The sequence below is a fragment of the Zootoca vivipara genome, chromosome 6 (genome assembly GCF_963506605.1).
Source record: "Zootoca vivipara chromosome 6, rZooViv1.1, whole genome shotgun sequence".
Lineage (NCBI taxonomy): Eukaryota > Metazoa > Chordata > Lepidosauria > Squamata > Lacertidae > Zootoca > Zootoca vivipara.
In genome coordinates, this window is record NC_083281.1 from 11623130 (window position 1) to 11634932 (window position 11803).

The 11803-nt window shown below is 48.6% G+C and overlaps 1 protein-coding gene across 1 annotated transcript in view; it reads left to right on the forward strand.

The window, feature by feature from the left end:
* The window catches only part of HAPLN4 (hyaluronan and proteoglycan link protein 4), a 32417-nt gene that overhangs the window by 7097 nt on the left and 13517 nt on the right, over positions 1 to 11803 (forward strand). The window contains 7 exon segments of the mRNA XM_060275236.1: positions 2857 to 2942; positions 3478 to 3575; positions 4437 to 4540; positions 4888 to 4970; positions 6294 to 6421; positions 7938 to 8039; positions 10241 to 10333. Of these exon segments, the coding sequence (XP_060131219.1) occupies positions 2857 to 2942; positions 3478 to 3575; positions 4437 to 4540; positions 4888 to 4970; positions 6294 to 6421; positions 7938 to 8039; positions 10241 to 10333 (694 nt within the window).

Consider the following 11803-nt stretch of genomic DNA (forward strand, 5'->3'; position numbering starts at 1 on the left):
TAAAAAAAAGCTGAATTTTTTGCCCTGCACCCCCGAAAGCAGGGCTTTCCTTCTCCCTAAAAAAGCTCAACAACAACTTTGACCTGAATGCCTAACAAACGGGGCTTTCCTCCTCCCCAAAAAAGCTCAACAACTTTGACCTGAACCCCAAAAAAGGGGGTAGATCACTGCCAGTTTTTAACTCTGTAAGTAGATCACAGTTTCTTGGGAGTTGGCCACCCCTGAGCTAATAAATAGCTTACAAGGTGGTTGCTTTCAAATGACTAAATTGAAACCCACAAGTTCAGGTGCAGTCTATCTTTAAATATCATATATATATATATATATATATATATATATATATATATATATATTCAAGTAGTATAAGTAATGGTAAAGGTGAAGGACCCCTGGACAGTTAAGTCCAGTCAAATATGATTATGGGGTTGCAGCACTCATCTCGCTTCAGGCCAAGGGAGCCAGTGTTTGTCCACAGACAGCTTTCCGGTCACGTGGCCAGCAGGACTAAATCGCTTCTGGCGCACCGTGACAAGTGCCAGAGTGCACGAAAATGCCATTTAACTTCCCACCGCAGCAGTACCTATTTATCTACTTGCACTGGTGTGCTTTCGAACTGCTAGGTTGGCAGGAACTGGGGCAGAACAAGGGGAGCTCGCCTCGCCGCAGGGATTCAAACCCCCGACCTTCCGATTCGCAAGCCCAAGAGTCTCAGTGCTTTTAGACCACAGCACCACCCGCATCCTATAAGTAATAGAGGATTGGTCAGTCAATAGAGCATGAGACATTTAATCTCAGAGTTGTGGGTTAGAGCACCACGTATTCCCGAGTTGCAGGGGGTTGGACTAGATGACCCTCGGGATCCTTTCCAACTCTGCAGTTCTGCGATTCTATATACCACTCCATCACACACAAACAGAGAAATTGCATTTATATCCCACCCTTCCCACCAAGGAGCCCAGGGTGGCATATATGTATTTCACAGGATCATATAACTGTAGAGTTTCCTAAGGAAAAGCGGGACATTCCGGGATCAAATCAGAAAGTGGGGTGGCTTCTGTAAATCCGGGACTGTCCTTGGAAAACAGGGGCACTTGCAAGGGTCTGAGCTTCCTGGGTTCCTTGTAAATCAGCCCTTTGTTCATGAGGACCAGAATCCCGCTCTCCTCTTCCAGGGAAGGGACCCTAATCCGAGCGTAGAGTTTTATCGCTTGTGCATCTGCTGAAATAGCTCCTTTTAAAAAATCTGAACCGGGATAAAGCTACTTCCTCCGGGATCCACACTTGCCATGTCTCCTCCTCTGCCAGCTTCCACTGCAGACAGCAACTGATCTGGAAAGACCCCCTGTGCAGCTCTGCGGATGCTGAGTGGCACTTTTTCTAGAGCCATATATATATATATATATATATATATATATATATATATATATATATATATATATATATATATATATAGCTGCAAGGAGGTTTCTGAGTTTGGTCTGGATCTGCATTGCAGCTGTGTGGCTGCTTCTGAGCTGCCCCCCCCCTCACACACAGAGAGAAAACCACCTTTTAATTGGCAGCTCAGGGGCTCGTCCCTACTCCTTCCCACCTGACAACTGCAGGTGCTAGAGCTGCAGGTTTGCAGAGGAAAAGGGTTTTTTGTGTGACCTGAATGTCAATACGGGTTTTGGACCAGCGTTGCAGCAGATCTCCAGCCTTGATCAGCACACAGAATTTCTGCCAGGAAGCCTGGAGAGCTATATGGCCCTTCCTCAAACCCAAAGTGAGGTTCTAGTCCTCAGGGTTTTGAATAAAGAGCCGAAATCATACCCTCTAACATTCCTGAGATGAAAAGGGGGGTGCTCACCCCCTCTCCCCTCCCCATGCAACTGACCCTCCTTGCCCTGCCAGGTTTTGTTGTTCCCCACCCCACAGAGCATTCCCCACCAAAAGGAAGGTGAGGCCCAGCACCACAGCGCTAACAGGAAACAGAATACACGCCCTCCACCCTCCTGAGAAAACACCTTAATCCCAGTTTTGTTTTGTTTTGTTTTTCAGTAAATTGCCAAAAAGAAAAGCACAAACCAATGTATAAATTTTATAAAAGGGCAAGATTAGATGTGGGACTTACAAAGCATTTTCATGGCCTCCAACATTTCTCCGATGAAAATAGGGAAATTCTATATACTACTACTAGTTGTAGTAGTTTATTACCTTTAGAAGACATCTGAAGGCAGCCCCATTTAGGGAAGCTGTTTTAATCATAGCTGTCAACTTTCCCCCTTTTAAAAGGGAACTTCCCTTATTCCGAATAGGATTCCTCGTGAGAAAAGGGAAAAGTTGACAGCTATGGTTTTAATTTTTAATGTTTTATTTTGTTTTTATATATGTTGCAAGCCGCCCAGAGTGGGTGGAGCAATCCAGTCAGGTGGGTGAGGTATAAAAATTGTTGTTGTTGTAAAATAGGCCATCTCCATCCCTAGAAAAATGTTGGAGGGTATGCTGCCAATGTTTCCTAGCCAGGATGGCTGTGCTCTGCCTCCCCCCCCCCAGTTGTCAGCAGCAATGCTTCCGGATCCCAGTTGCTGGAAACCGCAGGAGGAGAGAGTGCTGCTCTTGTGTTCGAATCCTGCTTGCGGGTTTCCCATGGGCGTTTCTGGCTGGTTCTTGTGAGGCCAGGATGCTCGACAGGTGGGACCCCCTTGGCTTGATCCAGCAGGATGACTCTTACGTTAAAGCAGCAGGATGTCTGGGCATATCAAGAAATGGTTCAGCCACTCAAAACCAAACAAGTTGCTTCTTTTTCATTGTTTTTCACTTTGGAAGCATCCTTGTTTTCTCCTCCTCCTCCTCTCACATTCTCCCCGCTTGCAGTCCCTCAGCCATCGCAGTGACCGCCTTCGGGATCCTCTTATTCCTGGTTTACTTCGCAAGTTACTCTGAGGATGCCCTCTTCTATGGTAAGTCTCTCCTCTCTCTTTGGGCATGTTCATGCCTGACCCTTCCTCCTTTCCCTGCTTCTCTTTCTCTCTGTGTGTGTTTGTTGTATGTGTGTAAACCAGGGGTAGGCAACCTAAGGCCCGTGGGCCAGATGCGGCCCAATCGCCTTCTCAATCCGGCCCGCGGACGGTCTGGGAATCAGCGTGTTTTTACATGAGTAGAATGTGACCTTTTATTTAAAATGCATCTCTGGGTTATTTGTGGGGCCTGCCTGGTATTTTTACATGAGTAGAATGTGTGCTTTTATTTAAAATGCATCTCTGGGTTATTTGTGGGGAATAGGAATTTGTTCATTATTTTTTTCAAAATATAGTCCGGCCCACCACTTGGTCTGAGGGACAGTGGACCGGCCCACGGCTGAAAAAGGTTGCTGACCCCTGGTGTAAACAGTTGATCACCTGGTCACCTTTTCAAAAAAATTTTTACCATCCTTCATGAAACTTAAAAGTGCATCCAGTGGAAAACACAAATATTTATTTTCCCATATCCCTGCAGTGTTCGTGGTACTTTCCTTCCTGTCGGGAATCAGCGCCGTCATTGTTCTGGAAGAAGATGGCTACATAAGCAACTTCCTGGAAGTCTACATGAGACAGGCAAGTCCTCGCAGGCAGGAGTGCAACCGGGAGGGCATGGAGGGTGTGCAACCCATATCAGAAGCTTCAAACCTTTCTCTGAGCAGTGGGTGGTTTTATCACATAAAACCTTTCAGCCAGGCCCCCAGAGACACAAGACCTTTTTTGAGAAGAGGGTTCATCTGCACCTTTGTACATCTTGGGCATAGGTAAAAAGGTAAAGGGACCCCTGACCATTAGGTCCAGTCCACTCGCTCTATTGGCCGAGGAAGCTTCCAGGTCATGTGCCCAGCGTTCTCCAGACCCCAAGCCCCACAGCCATAGAGTTGCTGCTTCGGGAATGTGCCATGAGGCCATTTGGTCCACCCCTAACCCTTTAGCAATCCCTTAGCTCAGGGAGGACTCATATCTCAGGGACAGAGCACCTGTTTGCATGTAGAAGGTCGCAGGCATCTTCCAGGTAGGGCAGGGAACTCCAGGGCGATAGTAAGATTCTAGTCCTCAGCGTTTTCAATAAAGGACCAATTCAAATAGGAAGCTGCTTCAAGTCAAGTCAGACCATTGATCCATCCAGCTCAGTGCTGTCTACAATGGCTTAGCAGCATCTCTTCAAGTTTTCAGTTGGAGATTTAGGTACCATTTCCTCAGCCACAGCTGGAAACGCTAGGAACTAATCTCTCTCTCTCTCTCTCTCTCTCTCTCTCTCTCTCTCTCTCTCTCTCTCTCTCTCTCTGTGGGTGGGTGGGTGATGCAAAAGCTGCTTTTTGGCCGCAGAGTCCCAACCTTTAATTTCTGGGGGGGCAAGCAGATGTTGAAATGGATGGTTGAAGGACTGGATGGGTCTCCGGCTGTGACTGACGTCTTGGTTTCTCGTTCCTATAGGGTGAGCCATACCTAACCACAGCTCACGGTATGATGAACTGCTATTGGGCTGCCACCACCCACTTCGCCCTCCAGCTGGCGATGATTGCAGCCATCACTCAAAGGTGAGACGGGTCTGTTGTCCTAGACTTGTAGAGCTGGAAGGAACCTCGAGGGTCATCTGTTTAAAAACCTCCAACAAAAGAGAGTCCAGCACTTTCGGAGGTCGTCCATTCTGCTGGGGGTTTTGCAGAACCTTTGTAAAGGTGCCAGGCAGGAATCCAACTGGTAGAGCTTTGTGGACTCCCTGGTTTTTACAGGTCCTGGAGCTGTTTGGGGGCATAAAAACTCTCTGGGGCAGAGGGGGGAGGATTTTTCAGGCCTGGGGTGAGGAATGGGGGAATAGACCTCAATTATACTTGGTGGGGCTGAGTACTAGGCAAGCTGTGTTGACTCTCTGTTTGCTCTCCAGGAAGAGTTACCGGAACCTTGGTTTCTACTGGGTCGGATCCCTCACGATGAACTTTGTCGTCTACCTGTTGGGGAATGTGGTTGGTGAGTTGCTCGCTAGCAAACGCTTGCCATAATCCTCCCTTTTGACCGAAAAATGGAAAGAGCAGGAGTTGGGTTCCCCTTATCTCAGCTTTGGCTGAGATTTCTGCACTGCAGGGGGTTGGACTAGATGACCCTTGGGTCCCTTCCAACTATACCAGGGTTCAGCAACCTTTTTCAGCCGTGGGCCGGTCCACCCAGAGCATGTGGTGGGCCGGACTATATTTTTTGGGGGGAAATCTGAACAAATTCCTATGCCCCACAAATAACCCAGAGATACATTTTAAGTAAAAGGACACATTCTACTCATGTAAAAACATGCTGATCCCCAGACCATCCATCGGCCGGATTGAGAAGGTGATTAGGCCGCATCCGGCCCATGGGCCTGAGGTTGCCTACCCCTGAACTATATGATTCTATGCTTCTTATAACTAATGAGACAGACCGCTGGCCCATCTAGCAAAGTATTGCCAACATGGGCTGGCAGCAACAGCTCTCCAAGGCTCAAGAGAAGGAGTCTTTCCACAGCTCCGCCTGGAAAGGCCAGGGATGGGACCTGAGACCTGGGACCTGCTGCATTCCTGCATTGTGGGGGGTTGGACTAGATGACCCTGGGGTCCCTTCCAGCTCTGTGATTCTATGCATGCAGAGCAGGTGCTCTGATCATTGAGCTAAAGCCTGAGATTGAAGGTGTCCTAAGGCGGCCACCTCTCTCTCTCTCTCTCTTTTAAAGATACATGCATGTTCTTTTCTTAATAATAAGTTATTTACAAAATGATCAAGAAGGCAGTTTCTGCAGAGGGGAGTGAGGGGCAGATGGGGCTCGTCCACCTGGGAAGGGAGCCAGTTTAGAAGAAGGAAAACTTCTGCTGCCTTGCGGGTCATCTTCGGGAGAAGAGAGAGGAGACTAAGGAGTGAAGCCTACAAAAATCCCTAAGGCGGTTGGATGGTGCCTTGTACGCCTGTTTCTGGCAACTCCTGCAGCCAAGCTGGTGCCAAACCAAACGTCTTGCTCTACTTTCCTTTGGACCAAGAGGGGGGGGGGTGTCTTGTCATCTGGGCAGCCCAGGACCCCCAGACACACTGCCCAGGCTTGTGCCCCGGGGAGGTCACTTTGGTGCTGCTAGCACAGCAAACTCATCCATTCCCTCCGCCCCAGCCAAGGGCTGCAGAGGTTTGGAGTCCCGCAATCGCTGGGGGGGGGGCAGGTGATTCTACCACCCGTGTCCTAATAAAGTCCCCCGGGAGAGCTGGGGCTGACTGGTGTCCCCAAGATTTAACTCAACAACTCGTGGGTGGACTGAGACCCAATCCTTGCTTTCCCAGGGAAATACGGTTCTGAGATCCGTCCGGACTTCTTCCTCCTCAACATCCCTTTGCTCCTCACCCTCATCTGGGTTGCCTCCAGGATCTTTGCCCAGCCCAAGACGTTGCCCCTCGAGACGGCCGATAAGGTAACGGAAGAAAGCGCCTTCGAAGCCGAAGCATCTTGACTCTTGACAGCTGGAAAAAAAACCCTACCCCCACCCCAGGAAGGCCCCAGAGGCACCAACATTCTCTTCCCTCCAACATTTAGTAGGAGGTAGACTGCCCTTTTGAGTGGAGGTTCTACTTAGCTGGCCTGAACCACTGTCAGAAGTGCCTCCTTGGATCAGAGCAAAGGTCTGCCCGGTCCAGAATCTTGTTCCCAATGGGGGATTAACCTCCCTAGTGGTTCCTCTCTACCCACTGACTCTCTCTCTCCTTTTTTTAAATCACACATCAGGAGATTTAAGTACCACTGTCAGCCAGGATAGCTCAGTTAGTTAGAACCTGGGGTGCTGGTAACACCAAAGTTGCAGGTTCGATCCCCGCAAAGGACAGCTGCATATTCCTGCATTGCAGCCAGTTGGGCTAGGTGATCCTCAGGGGTCCCTTCCAACTCTATGATTTTATGGTGGTCCAAGCAATCTACGATAAGAACAAAACAATAATGTTATTGGGACACACACCCCCCAGCAAAAAACAACAATGGAAAGTGTTTGAAAATAAGAATAACTAAAGCCAACTATCAGTTTAAAAGCAGGGGGGAAACATGTTGAGACATCTGGATAGGCTTGCCTAAATGAAAAACAGGGAAAAAAGCTTTAAGCAGGAGCCAGGAGTTCCAAAGTTCGGTGCTGTCACACCCAAATGATCGTCGTCACCCTGTGACGGTGGCGGTTCTACAGATTGAAGCGGCTGAAGGAGCCTGTATGACATGAGGTGATGTCATAGGGGACCTCATTTTCCATCAGCAAAATAACCACTTTCCGCAAATGGGTAAGGGTTTTTATTTGCTCATTTGAACTTGTCAGCCAATGAAGATCTCTGAGCACAGAAGTGACACGCAGTTGGCGTCTCACTCCTGTCAGCAACCGTGATGCAGCATTCTGCACCAGCTGTGGGCTCCAGCTCAAGCGCTAGGAAATAATAATAATAATAATAATAATAATAATAATAATAATAATAATAATAATAAATTTATTATTCTCCACCCGTCTGGGGTTTCCCCAGCCACTCTGGGTGGTTTCCAGCACATTTAAAAACATAATAAGACGTCAAACATAAAGAAACTTCCTGATATAGAAAAGCCCTATATGTGGGGTGAGATAGACAGCAAATGTCTGCAAAAGATACACTCTGTTACTACGGTGAATGGGTGCCCCATAGGGTTATCTAAGGGCCTATAAGAAACTGCCTTGGTGGCTCAGACTGCCCAGCGCAGTGCCCTGTTTCCAACAGAGGACAGCAAAATCCCCAGAGCCGCTCAGACCTCCAGGCCTGAGTTTCAGAACACTCCTGGTTTATAAGCTCATGCCACACATATCAAATGCACCATCAACTCAAGATCCACAGGGAGGTTGGACTAGATGGCCCCTGGGGTCCCTTCCAGCTCTACAGTTCTATGATTCTGTCAGCTTACTTTCCTTTTTTCTCCTTTGGGAAAAGGTTTTGGAAGAGCAGCACAAAAGCCTCTTGCAGCGCCCGCTGGACTTGGTCCTTGTGGGCTTCCTCCTTTTCGACATCAGCTTCACTCTGTTCCGGGGACTGGTGAGCATATGGTTATCTTCCAGAGGCAGCATTGCTCAGTGGTTAGAGTATCTGCTTTGCAGGCGGAATGTCCCAGTTTGGTCCCCAGCGGCATCTCCAGGTAGGGGGTGGGGGTGGAGGGTGCAATTCCCTGCCTGAAAACCTGGAGACCCGCTGCCAAGTCAGTGAGACAGATGCCCATACAGAATTCATGAGGACTAGAACCATCATTTTTTTAAAAAAAAACAACCCCATTTATTTCATTAAATTTCCAGAAATTTCACCTGTGCTTTCCAATACATAATAGATTCTTCTTTTGTTTGGTCAACTTCCCCTCCCATTTTCCAGGGTGTTTTTTATTTCTCCCTCTTGCTGCACCCTGTCTCCTCTCCCTTTCGTTATGACAATAATTCAATCACCTCTCATTCGTTCTGTTACTCATAGTTCAAATCCTGCTCACGAATCCATCATACGATCATATTTCTTTAAATAGTCCAAAAAAGGCTTCCATTCTTCCATTAAGCAATTATCGTTTGCTTTATGGAAGCAATGGATTCAATGGATTCAAACTTCAAGAAAGAAGATTCCACCTAAACATTAGGAAGAACTTCCTGACATTAAGAGCTGTTCGGCAGTGGAATTTGCTACCAAGGAGTGTGGTGGAGTCTCCTTCTTTGGAGGTCTTTAAGCAGAGGCTTGACAGCCATATGTCAAGAATGCTTTGATGGTGTTTCCTGCTTGGCAGGGGGTTGGACTGGATGGCCCTTGTCGTCTCTTCCAACTCTATGATTCTATGATCGTTAAGTTCTCTCCTTTTAGCTATTAGCTTTGCCGATTCAGCATAGTCCATCACTTCTCTAATCCATTCTTCTTTCCATTTTTATGCATAGAGAAAATTTGCATTACGTACATAAACAGCGTAAACTTCTGTCCCTAGAAGAAGAGCTTGATTTTTGAAAATATACCATCACTTTAAACATCTTTTTTATCTCATCACATATCACTTCCCCCAATTCCCTTGCTTTATAAAACAAAACAAAGCCCAAATCATTATCAGTTCTGCTGTTTCATTGTCGTGGCACAACTTTGGCAGGTTTGTGGGGTGGGTGGGCAACCCACCTGACAATTGCCCATCATTGTAGCCATAGGCTCGTGGGTCCGAGGCAGCTAGCCAGGAGTTAGGTGCTTGGGAGTCATAGCGCAAAGGGCTTTGTTGGCTGGCCGCTGGCTGAGTGAACAAGTTCCCCATGAGAAGCTCTCTCTACCTTCTGCACAGGAGCCAACTCCTGGGGCTGAGGGGACTTCGCCCCCCCCTGCAATAAAATATTTGAGGGAGCTGGTACCCTTCATAGTTAATGCACACTGCCGTTCAAATGGTGTCCATGCACCGCAGCGTGTGATCGATGATGTGGGGGTGCCCCCCCAATATAAAGGGACCCCTGACCATTAGGTCCAGTCCTGACCGACTCTGGAGTTGCGGCGCTCATCTTGCGTTATTGGCCGGGGGAGCCAGCATACAGCTTCCAGGTCATGTGGCTAGCATGACAAAGCCGCTTCTGGCGAACTAGAGCAGCACACGGAAACGCCGTTTACCTTCCCGCTGTAAGGTAAAGGTAAAGGGCCCTCTGACCATCAGGTCCAGTCGTGTCCGACTCTGGGGTTGCGGCGCTCATCTCGCTCTATAGGCCGAGGGAGCCGGCGGTTGTCCGCAGACAGCTTCCAGGTCATGTGGCCAGCATGACAAAGCTGCTTCTGGCAAACCAGAGCAGCGCACGGAAACACTGTTTACCTTTCCGCCGGAGCGGTCCCTATTTATCTACTGCTAGGTTGGCAGGAGCTGGGACCGAGCAACGGGAGCTCACCCCGTTGCAGGGATTCAAACCGCCGACCTTCTGATCAGCAAGCCCTAGACTCTGTGGTTTAACCCACAGCGCCACCTGGGTCCCACACAGAAACGCCGTTTACCTTCCCGCTGTAGCGGTACCTATTTATCTACTTGCACTTTGACGTGCTTTTGAACTGCTAGGTTGGCAGGAGCTGGGACTGAGCAACGGGAGCTCACCCCGTCGCGGGGATTTCTGATCGGCAAGCCCTAGGCTCTGTGGTTTAACCCACAGCACCACCCACGTCCCTTCCTCCTCCCATTAGCTGCTCCTAATTTCTCCTGATAAAGCCCTGCCAAAATTTGCCCCCCATCCTCTTTGATCTGCTCTTGCCTCAAGGTCGTTCTGGACTGCAAGGCGGACGTCTGCTTTGACTACATCAACCAGCAGGAGCCGTACCTGCGCGACCCCGTGGCTTATCCCAAAATCCAGGTACGCAGAGCCTCTTATTCTTCTGCAGGGGGGGGGGAGGGAGCATCCGTGCAGAGAGAAAGGTTTCCCTCCCTCTCTCGTAGCGCCAGAACTCACCGAAGCCCATACCCTCCAACATTTCTCCGGTGAAAATAGGGACGTCCCTAAGGAAAACCAGGACATTCTGGGATCAAATCAGAGACCAGGATGGCTTTTATAAATCGGGGACTGTCCCTGCAAAATAGGGACACTGAGAGGGTCTGGAAGCTCAATGACGGACACTTCAGGACAGATGAAAGGAAGCCCTTCTTCGTGCAGCACATTGTTAACCTGAGGAACGCCCTCCCACAGGACTTTAAAAGAGGATTGGGCAGATTCATGAAAGAGGAGAGGGCTATCGATGGCTACTAGCCAGGATGGTTGTGCTCTGCATCCACGGTTGGAGAAAGTGATGCTTCTGAATCCCAGTTGCTGGAACCACAGGAGGGGTTCTGCTTGGCGACCGTGAGAACAGGATGCTGGACTAGTTGGGCCACTGGCCTGATCCAGCAGACTCCTCTTATGTTCTTATGTTGTGCTTTGACTAGCATAGCCTGCTCTCAGTTGTTTATGCTTTAGGGACAATGCCTGGACTACTGCAATGTACTGTACGTGGGGCTGTGGTTGAAGATGGTCCAGAGCAGGGTCCCTCAAACTAAGGCCCGGGGGCCGGATGCAGCCCAATCGCCTTCTAAATCCGGCCCGCGGACGGTCCGGGAATCAGCATGTTTATACATGAGTAGAATGTGTCCTTTTATTTAAAATGCATCTCTGGGTTATTTGTGGGCATAAGAATTCGTTCATATTTTTTTCCAAAATATAGTCCAGCCCCCCACAAGGTCTGAGGGACAGTGGACCGGCGCCCTGCGAAAAAAGTTTGCTGACCCCTGGTCCAGAGGCTCTCTTTTTGGGGGGAGGGGGGTGGCCTTGTGGAAGAAATCGGGACCCACCTTTGGCCAGCTGTTAGTCCTGAGCCCTGCTTTGATCCATTGCACACCTCAATCTGCCACAAGTTAGACCGAGCACCCCCAAACTTTGGCCCTCCAGATGTTTTGGACTACAATTCCCATCTTCCCCGACTACTGGTCCTGTTAGCTAGGGAGTTGTAGGCCAAAACATCTGGAGGGCCGCAGTTTGGGGTGCTCAATGTTTAATAGATTATTTTATTTCATTTTTCTGTTTACAGGTAGGTAGCCGTGTTGGTCTGGGTCGAAGTAAAATAAAAAAAATTCCTTCAGTAGCACCTTAAAGACCAACTAACTTTTTATTTTGGTATGAGCTTTCGTGGGCATGCACACTTCTTCAGATTTTTCTGTTGGAAGCCACTCAGAGTGGCTGGGGAAACCCAGCCAGATGGGCAGGGTATAAATAATAAATTATTATTATTATTATTATTATTATTATTATTATTATTATTATGTCACTGAGTGAAAGGAAGGGGTGGCTGCTCCC